The sequence below is a fragment of the Equus asinus genome, chromosome 1 (genome assembly GCF_041296235.1).
Source record: "Equus asinus isolate D_3611 breed Donkey chromosome 1, EquAss-T2T_v2, whole genome shotgun sequence".
NCBI lineage: Eukaryota > Metazoa > Chordata > Mammalia > Perissodactyla > Equidae > Equus > Equus asinus.
In genome coordinates, this window is record NC_091790.1 from 110,420,804 (window position 1) to 110,434,578 (window position 13,775).

Consider the following 13,775-nt stretch of genomic DNA (forward strand, 5'->3'; position numbering starts at 1 on the left):
CTTTACTGAGTGCCTGTTGTGATCCAGGTACCATGTGCTGGGGATACTGTCCCTGTCTCATAGTGTGTATAATCTCCTGGGAAAGACAGATGAAAAAATGAATAATTAAAATACATTCTATTGTGTCTTGTAAGAGAAGTGTAACAGAACAGTGAGGTGTGTAAGAGAAGCACAGGACAGGCTCTTCCTCAGCCGGGAAGATCAGGAGATGCCTCCTAGGAGGAAGCCTTGCTTGAGCTTATCCTGAAGGATAAGCAGCTGTAATTTGTATCCTTCACCTTAATGCTTGAGGCATTTTACAAATAAATACATAGAATACAAAAGACAAATAGGTGAGGAAATTATAGAATGGAAATAATGAAATAAAGTCAGATTAAGGTTAATACATAAAGATTTATTAATAGAGATATGTACAGTTTGAGAGTGTTGGAAATTTGCCTTTGGGTTTCTTGGTCACCAAAGCAAGGAAGGAAATGCAGTGGTTCTGAGACTGAATTTTCATAAGATGAAAACAAACCAGTCACTCTAAATAAGAGGTTTTTTTCTTGAAGCCAGAGATAAACTTATCACAAACCAAGACATTCCTGAGATTTTAGCTATTTTGAAAGCTAACGGTCAGCCATCCACCGTTTGATGGGTGCTTGCAGAAGACATGAGACACCTGGGTCAGAGACTAAAGAATTTGTTACTCACGGCACCACAAGCAGCAGGGGCTTCCTCTTCATACTGGTTCCCATTGCCCCCCACTCCCACAAGAGCCATGTGGAGGCAGACCCAGTGGATGCCTGCAAACCCCAGTCTTCTCTGAAGGCCTGCAGCCAAACCTGCCAGCCTTTGTTCCTGAGGGAGACATTTATTACACCAGGCCGCAAACCAGCCTGCCCTCTTCTCCAGAGGGAGGGTCTCTCGTGAGGTCACAGTCCAGCTGTCAGCTGGGGCTGCCGTCGTCTGAAGCCTCTGCTCCCCCGAGGGGTCTGCTTCCCTGCTCACTCAGGTGCCTACTGGCGCCCCTCGGTTCCTCGCTGCCGTTCTCTAGAGGCTTCAGCTCTTTGCCACGTGGGCCTCTCCACGGGCCTGCTCACAACAAGACAGCCAGCTTAGCAGAGAGAGAGCGAGCCCAAATAGGAGACTGGCTTGGGAAGTGACATTAAACTTGAACGTCGACAGTCTTGATTCCTTTATAAGAATATTTCAATGTCCAGATAAACTACTAATAAAAAAGTTAATTTCTTTTTTTTTTGGACACTTGACAGCTGTAACTCATTGTCATATCTGGAGGATCAGAACCCTTTGCTAATTGGGCCATGCTCGTGAATTATTAGATTACACTTTGGGCCAGTTAGTTCTACCCTCTTAAGTAGCTGCAGACAATGTTCTGAACCCCGGCCTGCTGACTCAGTAATCTGTGTCATTAGTCACAGTGAGTTTGGGTTATGACAGAACAGCAGTAAACACTTATGTGGCACCTAATATGTGCCCAAGTACGGTTCTGAGTGAGTGAGGTAGCAGCAAGTACCCAGAGAAATGAAGGAATTTGCTCAGTGTCACATAGCTGGTAAACGCCAATGCTGCGATTCAAACCAGCGTCCCTAATTTAAACACGGATCTGCGTAAGGAATTGGCAGGAGGCAAGGGCTTGACGTTTTTGTTGGCGTTTATATTAACATTTCAGATATTCAGGGTCTCTCAGTCTGTGGGCTCTGCTTAAATCTCCGTAGCCCTGCTGCAGAAATGGTTTCTGCATCCGTCGTATCCACTTAGGCTCAGGGGTTTCTGTAGTTGCCTCTGTAGGTCGCGGGTCGGTAGGAATCCTCGTCTTCTGGAGCGTTTTCCTTGGCACTGGTTTTCCCTCTAGAGCTCTCCTTCATTCATTAGTGTTATAGGGGACGTTTGATGTAATAGCAGAGATTAGCTTACATTCAAGGGTTTTTAAATAGCAGTGATTTCTCTGATTGACGGCTCCGATTCCCCTGGTCTGCAGGGGCTTGGCAGTTGTGTCAGAGGCTGCCTTATTCCTTTTTTTTTTGGTGGGTACTAGCATAATTTTTTATAACCTTATTTCTGCTGCATTTTTACAGTTGGTATTGTTGCTAATGTTTCTGGTGGGTGCAAGGGATTTAAATTGTACTTTAAATTACTAATGAAGAAAATAGTGTTTTCTTACATTTCAACATTTTTATTTGATGTCACCTGCAAACGTTTTCCACAACTCAGATGTGGCTGTCAAATTTTAGGAAGTATATGTAAAAAATTTTAAAGCAATAATTTATTTTCATTTTTGTTTTATAGCTAAATTATGGTTTTTAAAGAATGGTGGTTAAATTTTGTTCACAGAGGCCAATTACAACAGATCCTTGTGAATCATTGGCAGACAAAGCATTTCTGTCTCAGGCAGTATTTTTGCTATCTCAGGTTGAGAGGATAGATGTCTTGTAAAATGACAGTTTTTATTTCAGACTTTTTTTCTGTTGGTTCACACCACCATCCACTTAATTCACATTAGAATCCTAGTCGTAATGGAAAGGGGTCCATGTTTTAGCTGATGGGTGAATAGTACAACATGACGTAGCAGAAAGAGCGCAGTTTTTAGAATCTGGCCGATCTCGGTTCTTTAGAGCTCCTTCCTAGGGGACGGGACTAGCGCGTAACCTTGCAGGCCTCTTTCCTGCCTTCCTCAGTAGGAACGCTGATGATCCCAGTATTGCACGCTGTAAAGGACATCCCAAATGGAAAGGATCTGGGGTGGGCCTTGAGCAGGCTTTTCATTTTCTTTTTCCTCTTAACCTGTGTCTTAGAGTTTGTTTTAGAAAAAGTGGGGTCCCACCTGCAGGCTCCTTCTGGTCATGTTGCAGAGCCTCTCTCCTCCGTGCTGCCTGCTGGTTGGGACTGGTCTCCCCGACTCTGCCCTTTAGTGATTGCCTAATCCTGTAGATTGCTCTTCCCACCTGCACTCTCTTGGAATGAGACTGGTTAAAAACGACATTGTTTGGGGCTGGTCCCTAGGCCTAGTGGTTAAGTTCTGCGCACTCCACTTTGGCGGCCCGGGTTTGGTTCCCGGGTGTGGACCTACGCTACTCCATGGTGGCGATGCTGTGGCAGTGAGCCACATACAAAATAAAGGAAGATTGGTACAGATGTTAGCTCAGGGCAAATCTTCCTCAGCAAAAAGAAAAAAAAAAAAAGGACATTCTTTTTATTATGGAAATTCTCAAACACGGAAGTGTTGAAGGAATAGTTTTGGGAATTCCTGCATTTCCTCTGTTGAGGAGGATGCTAACATTTTAGCATTGTTGAAGAATTGCTAACATTTTATCTTACTGCTGTATTTTTAACATGTGTGATACATATGTATTTTTCTCTTGCTGAATTACTTAAAAGGAAATTACAAACATCATGACACTTCACTTCAGAAATCCTCAGCAAACATCTAAGAAAAAGGGCATTCTCCTATTATATAGCCATAATGTCATTGTTTCACCTAAGAAAGTTAATAATTCTGCAATGTTATCAAAATCTATTTCTTATTTAAATTTACCTAATTGTCTCAAATTTCTTTTACACCTTTTTTTTTTTCCTTTTAAATCTAGGGTCCAATCAGAGTTTTATGCCTTAGATTGATCGTTACATTTCTTTAATCCTTTTGATCTCGGAACCAGCTCCCTCTTTCTGCCAATTCCATGTGTGGACCAGTTGTCTTTTTGTTTAGACGTTCCCTCTTGATTTGTAGGATTCTTCGTGGTGTCATCTGTTTCCTCTATCTTTACTTGCTGTAAACTTGAATTTATGTCTAGAGGCTTGATTAAATTCAAGTTAAACATTTCTGGTCATAATATTTTATAGATAATGCTGTGTTTCATATTACATCCCAGATTGTCACTGTTAGTCACTTAGCTAAAGCGGTGCCTGCCAGATGCCTCCATTGGAAGGTCTGTTTTCTAATTTGCCATTAGTAACTATTCTATGGGGCTGTTGCTTTGCCTCCGTACAAACTATCTGTTCCCTCATAAGAATTTGACCTAAAAGTTTTATCATCCATGGGTGATCCTTGGCAATTATGTTGTGAGTTATAAGAAATGGTGATTTTTCTAATTCTATCATTTGCTTCCTTCATTAGCTAACATTCTTCTGTGTGCCTCCCAACCCCCCTATTTTTAGTATGAGCATGGACTTGTGGGTTTTGATTTATTGGGTGTTATAATCCTTTTCAGTTATTCCTTTCAATGCTCAGATTGTCCTTCTCCCTCTGTCCTTGTGGTGTGACCGACCACATTTCTCTGAGTATGCTCCTGCTTTCTGGTACAGGCTCACCTGAAACTTGCCCAGCTCAGACCTGGAACCAGCAGTTTTCCTGCTGAGGCTGGTTCCTCTGATTAGGGAGTGCCTGTGTGTGCTCGTGTGCATGCACCTGAACACATACGTATATAGAAATGTATATACGTGTATATACAGTAAGTAGTTTTCTCATTACAGAAACGTCATTTGTAGGCCCTTTCACAAGGCTGTGCAAGGAAATAACTTTTTTTGAGGAAGATTAGCACTGAGCTAACATCTGCTGCCAATCTTCCTCTTTTTGCTGAGGAAGACTGGCCCTAACATCTGTGCCCATCTTCCTCTACTTTATATGTGGGACACCTGCCACAGCATGGCTTGCGAACCCCGGGCCGCCGAAGCGGAACGTGTGCGCTTAACTGCACTGCCCCCAGGCCGGCCCTGGAAATAACTATTTTAAAAGAGTTCATAATGATATTTGCAGTCTTTATTTAACTGTCTAGGTTTTTTTTTTTTAACTTCTATACTTTTAACTCTTCTGTATTGAAAATCTTGGTTCCGTAATAACATTTATATATTACCTCTTTGCTTTATCTTGCAATATAAATGGGATATTTCAGAATTTTTATAATATTAATGACAGACCTATTTGGTAAGGTTTAAAATTTCTTTGCAGTTCTTTGTGACCTCCAGATATTTCCTGAGCTTAATAATCTGTTGAGTTCTCATTTCATAAAAATAAACAGATTGGTTGTATGTGTCCTAGATGATGTTTTTTAATAAAGAGAGGTGGTGGTTAGTACATACATAATAGCAAGTCACAGAAGTGGTTAATATTAGCTGGGTGGCAGCATGTATAACCGGGAAGGAATTAGCATTTAGAATATAGAAGGAATACCTACAAATGATGATGAAATAAACAGCCCACTAGAAAAATGGTCAAAATCATTGAAGACGTATTTTACACAAAAGAAAACATGAGTAGCCACAATAAACATAAAAAATGACCCTCAACCTCATTAGTAATTAATGCAAAATAAAACTGGGGTTATAAGCCCGTATCAATTATATGCGGTGCAGATATTTCCTTCCAGTCTGTGGCTTGCCTTTTCCTTCTTTTAAGTGTCTTTTAAAAAGCAAACGTTTTTAATTGTTATAAAAGTCCAAGTTATCACTTGATTCATGGATTTTGCTTTTGGCATCCTGAGAAATCTTTGCTTAACGTGAGGTCACAAAGGTTTTCTCCCGTTCTTTCTTCTAGAAGTTCTCCAGTTTTAGGTTTTACGATTGGATCTTTGATCCGTTGTGAGTTAATGGCAGGTGATGCGAGGTACAGAAGAGTTTCTTTGAAGTTTTTTGTTTTGACATAGGGATATGCAGTTGTTTCGGCGCCATGCGTTGAGAGGCCTGGCCTTTCTCCGCTGAGCTGCCTTTGCAGCTTTGCCCCAGATCGGCGCTTTATGTCTCCACGTGAGCTTTAGAATCAGTTGTCGCTTTGCGCAGCAAAGCCTCTTGGGGTTTTGAGTAGGATTGCGTTGAATCCGTAGGTCAGTTTGGGGAGAGTTGACATCTTAACAACGTTGAGACCTGGAACTCGTGCACACAGTGCCCCTCTCCGTTTTATTTAGGTTTTCTTTTTTTTCAGCAGTGTTTTGTAGTTTTCACTGCATAGATTGTTCCCATCTTTTGTCAGATTTATCTCTAGGTATTTCATATTTTGTATGCTACTGTAATTGATATGTTTTGAAGATTTCGGTTTCTCATTGTTGATTCCTGGTATAGAAATAGGGTTCATTTTTCTGTCTTGAACTAATGTTCTGCTACCTGTCTTCACTCGCTCAGTAGTTTTAGCAGTTTTGCGGGTTCCTTCAGCTTTTCCATATAGACAGTCGTGTTGTCTGTGAATAAAGATAGTTTTACTCCTTCCTTTCCAGTTGAATAGAAGTGGTGACAGCAGACATCCTTGTCTTGTTCCTGTTCGCAGGGGGAAGGCCTTCAGTCTTTCACCTTTAAGTGGGATGTTATCTGTAGGTTTTTCATTGATGTTCTTCTGTTCCTGCTCTGTTGAGGATTTTGGTCAGCAGTGCATGTTGGATAGCGTGAAAGGTTTTTCCTGTGTTTATTGAGCTGATCATTTGGTTTTTCTTCTTTACTGTGTTAATTATGGTGAATTAAATGCATTGATTTTTGAATATTAAAGCAAATTTTCATCCCTGGAGTAGACCCGACCTGGTCATTAAGTATTATTCTTTTTATTTGTTGTTTAATAAGACTTGATGAAGTTTTGTCTAGAGTTTTTGTATCTACAGCATGAGGAAAACTGGTGTGTAGCTTTCTTATGTCTTTATGAGGCTTTGGAATCAAGTAGTGCTGGCTTCATAGAATGAGACTGGGAGTATTTCCTCCTTTTCACTTTTCAGGAAGAGTGTGTAGAATTGTTAGTATTTTTCCCATAAATGTTTGGGAGATTCACCAATTCATTTTTTATGGGAAGGTTTTTAATTGCAAATTTATTTTGTAAAGTAAATATAGAGTTATTTAGGTATGTATTTCTTCTTGATTGGGACTTGGGTATTTTGTGTCTTTCATGGTATTTGTCCATTTCATCTTGTTTTTTCATATTTATAGGTATAAAATTGTAATATTCTCTTATTATCCTATTACTATTTGTAAAATATGTAGCGATGTCACCTAACTCATTCCTTGTCTGGGTAATTTATGTTTTCTTTCTTTTTTTCCCTGGTCAGCCTAGCCAAAGTTTATTAATTATTTTTATTTTCTCAAAGAACCAGCTTCTGGTTTGACTGGTTTTGTCTGTTTTTATGCTTTTCATTTCACTGATTACAGCTCATATCTGTTATTTTCTTTCTTGTGCTTACTCTGAGTTACATTTACTTATCTTTTTCTAGTTTCTTAAGGTGGAAACTGAGGTCATTGACTTGAGATCTTCTTTTCTCATAGGCATTTAGTGCTCTAAATTTTCCTCTAGGTTCTGCTTTAGCAGCATTTCGCAGACCCTGATATGTTTTGTTTTCATTTTCATTTAGTGTAAAATACTTTATAGTTTCCGTTTGATTTCTTCTTTATCCCGTGGGTTATTTTGAAGTATCTTGGTTTCTCAATTTGGAGGTGTTTTCTCTTTTTGGTTTCTAATTTAATTCCGTTGTAGTCTGAGAATGTGCTTTATGTGACTGGATCTTTTAGTTTCTGTTGAGACTTGTTTTATGGCCCAGTATGTGGTCTGTGTTGATGAATGTTCCGTGTACTTGCAAAGAGTATTTTCTGTTGAGTAGAGCGTTCTATAAATGTCCATTATGTCCAGTTGGTTGATGGTGTATTCAGATCTTCCATATCCTTACTGATTTCTGTCTACTGGTTCTATTAATTTTTCAGGATGGGAATATTGAAATGTTGAGTAACCCAAAATGTGTCTGTGCTATCCTTCTGTGAGTGAATTTCTTTTACCACCCCTTCCTTTTTTAAGACTGTGTGTGGGAGGTGATTCTCAAATCCTTCCTTAGAGCTTTGAAAGCCTCCATTGGTTGTGGAGATAAACCTCACCATCAGAGGGCTGAGAAAAAATGAATACTTAATATTCTCTTTAGTAAAAAATAGAGACTTTGCTGATAATCCTTCCAGACTATTGTCTGTGACAGAGTTCTGAACTTTGGATTAACTCTTAGAAATTGAACCTATTTTTTGCTTGGCAAGGCAAAGGGAGTTGTCTTTATCTTCAGCCCACAGTTCCCCCTAAACAAGTGAGAAGACAGTTGTAGGACTGCCGTCTTTGGAGCCTTATTCACAGTACAGGTAGAGCTTTAGTTCTCGTTCTCCTGGTGTGCTGGAGGGGTGGAGTCAGAGGAGAAACCAGGGCAGGGAACTTCATGACACTTAACAGTCCACTCTTGTTCTCTTGTGTTTGTATCCAATCGAAGATTTCTCTCTTAAGAAGAAAAGGAAAACTTCTAAATGTTAAATGCGTGGTTTTTATATTAAACCGTACAAATTGTGAAGTACAAATGTCTAACAAACCCCTAAGTGGTGGTAGTCCTCAGGGCTCGACCCTTTCTGCCCAATGCCGTGCGCGGGGTCCCCAGGCAGCGCTGTTGTCTGTCTTCCTGTACCGTCTGTTGGTAAGGCGGCAGCAGGGGAGGGTCCTGCTCTGTGGCTGTTCTCAGGATTCCTGTGTGCCACACGGTGTTATAGGCCAATGGAGGCGTCCACTGCTCATGACCGCGGTGGCCCACCCTGTTGGTCAACCTCAGGGCGTTGGGGAGTTTCCCGCAGAGTCACTGGAGTGTCCATCTTGTCTGACTCCCTGAGTGTCGGGGAAGTGGGTGTGGTCTGCGATGGGACGTGGCGCCACCCTTTGGGCAGCATGAACATTAGTTACCATTTTGTGAGACGAGGTTGAACAGTGGTCGGAAAAGCATCATTTTCTGTAGAAATCTGGCAGTTAGGATATGAGACAGATATGAGAATGTATAGAATATGGAGTCAAAAATGTGTTCGTCAACTTTTCAGAATAAAAGTTAGGATAAGTGCTTAGAGCTTTCAATTGTTTTTATATTTGTATTTAAAAATTGCTTTTACGTCTCTTTTGCTTAGTTGGCCTTTTTTTAGGGGCAAAATTCTCAGCTAGCCTGTGGGCTCCTGAGATAACCGGACTAAACTAGTAATTTCTTGTTCAACTTTCAGAGTTCCATTGAGAAAAGGAACGGCTGCGCTTTTGCTGAGATTACACCAAAAATAGTCCTTCTATTTTTCTGTCATGTAGACGCTCTGGCTATTTGAGAATTCAAATTTGAAACACAATAGGGATACGAGTTTCTTCTCTTTATGCATAATTAAATTATTTTTAAATTTAGAGACTTTAATGTTGGCAGTAAGATGCAATTAAGTAGTGAATAGCTTTTAATTAAGCTGTCGAGTGTTCCCTGTGTGCTGAGACCAGGGAGCAGTCCTTCGGGTGTTGAAATGGAGCGCAGTCCTCACGGTGGACAGAGCGAGGACTTGCAGGTCAGACCCCGTTTCCAGCCCTGAAGCTGCTACCCACATCTCTGAGGCTTGTGCCCACTTCAGCGGTGTAGAGATAACACCGTCCGCTCTGCGGCGTGGCTGTGAGAAATGACATAGGCATCGGTGTTTCCTAGCTGCTTCGTGCTGTGAGATGTGGCTGGGTCCTTGAAGAGGTGCTTCCGTGAGCAGACGTGTGGAGTCGCAGCCTGCCCTTTTGCTCTTTCGGGTTCCCACCGTGTGTGAAGACTCTGGGCTCTGGGAACCCCGTTGGTCAAGAAACCTACTTTGCTTCGTTGAACTTCCCCTTTCCCAGACAGCTGCTCCTCCCGTCCTCCTCCACCCCCGCTGCACCCCGCCCCCCGCCCTGTGGAATCCCTGCAGCCTTTTAGTTACCTTCATCTATGGAACATGATTTTGAAAATAAAGTGCCTAGCACAGTGCCCCTAATTTGTACTTGAAAAATGATATTTTCCTTTTCCTCCTTTTCGGTATTAATTTTAATGGTTTAAAACTGTGTTGGAAATTAACACTTTTGAAAAAAATTAACATTTTTTTCTTCTAATTTTTTTGAGACATAATGGACATACAACACCATGTAAATTTGCGTACAGCACAGTGACTTGACACACTGTGTGTATTGCGAAATGATTGCCCCAATAAGTTTAGTTAACACCCATCCATCCATTTAATAATTTGCTATATTTTCTTCCTGATTTAATTTCTTTTAGTTCATGTCTTTTACCCAAAATGTTGTCATAGGGTTTGATATTAAAATCTGGGAAAAGCAAGTGTAGTGGTATGAGAGTAAGAATCTTTGAGCTTCTGGTAAAATTTCTGCTTCTCTAATTCAGCACAATTTAAATATTCATAAACATTCGTGATATTTCTCCAAGTGTTGCTCTAGGCCTCTGAGAGTTACACAGATGTATTGGAGGGTGCATTTTAGACACTTGCTGCACCTGCTCTGAGCCCCTTGACGCTAGGCATGAACCATCCATGTGTGTCTTGAGTGATTTGTAAGAATTCTGCAGATTTAAAACATGAGAGAGAACATCTTTGCAATAAAAAAGCAGTAGATGTTAAAAGAATAAAAAGTAGAAAAGTACTATGTTAGTTTTTGAAAAAAATTGAAAAAGGTAGATAAAAAGAATAAAATATAGATAAAGAGAGTAATTTTATATCCAGAGATGTTTGTTGCTAGCGTTTTATCCTCCTAGACTTTTTCTCGTGTGTTTCACAAAAGTGGCATTGTATTATCCAGGCTACCTCGGAGCCCACTTAGTGCACTTACAGAGCAAAGGGAAGGCCTTTTTCATGCCGGGAAGCCCCTTCCTCCCCTGGAGTCTCCTTTAACACGGGGCCCCCTCTCCCTCCCGAGGAGCGTAGGTGGGAGGAAGAGTGGTGGGAGGAGCCAGCTCCGGTGGAGGGAGAACTGCCATCCGTTATTCACGTCCGTGTTGGTCATCTGTAAACTGCCGGTGTGTGCAGAATTAGGCAGAGTACACATCTTTTATTTTCGTGAGTTATGTTGTAGTGACTCAAAAAGATTGTGTTTAACTCATCGCTTAGAAGATGCACAGCTTGTCTGGAAGTGTCAGGAGCTGGTGTGTGCATGCTGTGTACACCTAGTCTTAACCCTGAATTATCGTTATGGAGTGCTGGATGGTTCGTTGCCTTTCCGCGTGAAATTAAAACCAACAAAAAGCCTAATAGAAAGGCACGGGACATTTGTCTCTTAATGAAAGATATTCTTGAAAAGATGTTATTAAACATGTTTTAATCTCATTTTATGATTTAGAGCTTTCTTTTAATGATCAAGAACTGACAGAGGAAGAGATGCGATTCCATTACTGTTTTTCTGGAATTTAGTTAATTTATTATTTTTTTAAACAAAAGGTGGCTACCATCCGGTGAAGATTGGAGACCTCTTCAACGGCCGGTACCATGTGATCAGGAAGCTGGGATGGGGCCACTTCTCCACGGTCTGGCTGTGCTGGGATATGCAGTAAGTGCTTGTCGGCTCTGTCGGCTCGGTTTGATGACAGGGCGTGGCTGAGGGGCACACCTGCCTCCGTCGTGGCGTGGGGAGTGCTCAACACCAGCCTGCTCCTCCCGGCCAGACTTTTCCCCCTCTCTTTGAAGTTTATTTGCCTGTTATCTTAAAATAGTAACTTTCTTCTGCCTTTGTATCTAAAGCTTCTTCATTGAAATTACGTTTCATTGGCGTCATATTATTTTTCTTACTAACTCATCTATACCAGAAACACATTCAAATATAAAATCATAATGTATAGGCCTCTCAGTGTAGTGGTTTCTGGCTCTTTTTTTTTTTTTTTTTTTTTAAGATTTTATTTTTTCCTTTTTCTCCCCAAAGCCCCCCGGTACATAGTTGTATATTCTTTGTTGTGGGTTCTTCTAGTTGTGGCATGTGGGACGCTGCCTCAGCGTGGTTCGACGAGCAGTGTCATGTCCGCGCCCAGGATTCGAACCAACGAAACACTGGGCCGCCTGCAGCGGAGCGCGCGAACTTAACCGCTCGGCCACCGGGCCAGCCCCCACTGGCTCTTTTTTTTAAAGCCATGACCTACAGTATGGAAGTGCATTGCTACCCAGTACGCATATACATGGGGTGTGCGTGTGTGTGTGGACTGAAACAAAAGTCTTACAAGAGCTAAACCTTACTATATGTGATGAACTCTGACATTTTTCTAGTCTATCTTATTTTTATTAGGAAAAGATGGAAACGCAAAGCAAAAAAGAGATTGTATTGATCCATGAGCCCACTGCTTAATTTTGGTTCCACAACTTGAAAAGTACTATTTTAAAGGAAAGCTTATTAAAAGTTTCCATTTATTGGATAGATCTCATTATAATGATTGCTTCTGATAATATTAAAAATATGCATTTTTTTTTTAAAGGGGGAAAAGATTTGTTGCAATGAAAGTTGTAAAAAGTGCCCAGCATTATACAGAGACAGCATTGGATGAAATAAAATTGCTCAAATGTGTAAGTACTGCAAAAATGTGAATGATACAGGAAAAATTAATGACTTAAAATTTCACAGAGGGGTTTTTCTGGGTTTTACTAAATTAAAATTGCATTTATTTTTTATAAGTTCAAATACTGAATCTTAGTTTTTGAGAAAGATTAGCCCTGAGCTAACATCTGCCGCCAATCCTCCTCTTTTTGCTGAGGAAGACTGGCCCTGAGCTAACATCCGTGCCCATCTTCCTCTACTTTATGTGTGGGACGCCTGCCACAGCATGGTTTGACAAGCGGTGCCATGTCCGCACCCGGGATCCAAACTGGTGAACCCCAGGCCGCCAAAGCGGAGTGCGTGAACTTAACCCCTACACCACCGGGCCGGCCCCTGAATCTTATTTTTAAAAGCATCACTTTTATTAAAACAATATAATGGAAATGACTTTCATTCTTATGCTGCTGTTCTTGAATTCACTTTTTCCCCATAGGTTCGAGAAAGTGATCCCAGTGACCCAAATAAAGACATGGTAGTTCAGCTGATCGATGACTTCAAGATTTCAGGCATGAACGGAATACGTATCCTTCTGACACTTCTGTTGCTTCCTAATGGCTGGATTATATTGCAGTTTTTCTTTTGACTTTTAAGAAAAGGGAAATCTTTCAGGCTTGTAAACTTGTGTTTTCTGCTGTGTCACTCCAATACAGCCTCTAGTGTCGCCGCACACTGTTAGTAGATGGTATGTCTGGAGTGCTCTGCGAGGACCTTTTGGGGCTTTTGATGTAGTAGTGTCTTTTTTTTTTTTAGTGTTAGGAAGGTTGGTTCTGAACTAACATCTGTTGCCAATCTTCCCCCACTTTTTAAAAATTTTCTCCCCGAAGCCCCAGTACATAGCTGTATATCCTAGTTGTGGGTCATTCTAGTTCCTCTGTGTGGGATGCCGCCTCAGCACAGCTTGAGAGCAGTGCATAGATCCACACCCAGGACCCACTCTGGTAAACCCTGGGCCACTGAAGCGGAGCACACGAACTTAACCACTGGGCCACCAGGCCAGCCCCATGGTGGAGTAGCATCTTGTAAAATTATTTTTACAACAACTTGACTTGATTTTGGCGTAGAATTAGTTCATACTCTTTTTAATTAATTCTAGTGGAGTTTATTTTATGGTGGTGGATGGAAGTGTATGCCAGCACTTCCCTTTGCTTTAAACTTTCGGACATCAGTACGCAGGTGCTGGGTATCCCCCAGGAGCTGCACAGAATCCCGTGCGGGTGAGGCAGGAAGAGGGAAAGCGCCCTGCTGACGTCATCCTGTGCAGTTGCACTGGCTCCTGCCGAGGGCCGTCTTTCCACCAGCGGGGCGTGGAAGTGTTTGGTTTCATTTATTTTGCTCCTAGTTTGTCTGCTTTGGAAAACCTGATAAAAGAACAGAGATGCGTTTTCTGTACTGTTTGGTAAATCTGACATAAGCCAGTGCTTGATGGAAGAGACCTCCCTTGTTTTCCCTT

The 13,775-nt window shown here is 41.3% G+C and overlaps 1 protein-coding gene across 16 annotated transcripts in view; it reads left to right on the forward strand.

Annotated features, from left to right (window-relative positions):
- The window catches only part of SRPK2 (SRSF protein kinase 2), a 222,277-nt gene that overhangs the window by 166,164 nt on the left and 42,338 nt on the right, over nucleotides 1-13,775 (forward strand). For all 16 annotated transcript variants that reach the window (XM_044769625.2, XM_044769642.2, XM_070505523.1 and 13 more), the window contains 3 exons: nucleotides 11,185-11,293; nucleotides 12,207-12,294; nucleotides 12,759-12,846. In XM_044769625.2, coding sequence (XP_044625560.2) covers nucleotides 11,185-11,293; nucleotides 12,207-12,294; nucleotides 12,759-12,846 — 285 coding nt within the window. The remainder of the gene's footprint in view (nucleotides 1-11,184; nucleotides 11,294-12,206; nucleotides 12,295-12,758; nucleotides 12,847-13,775) is intronic.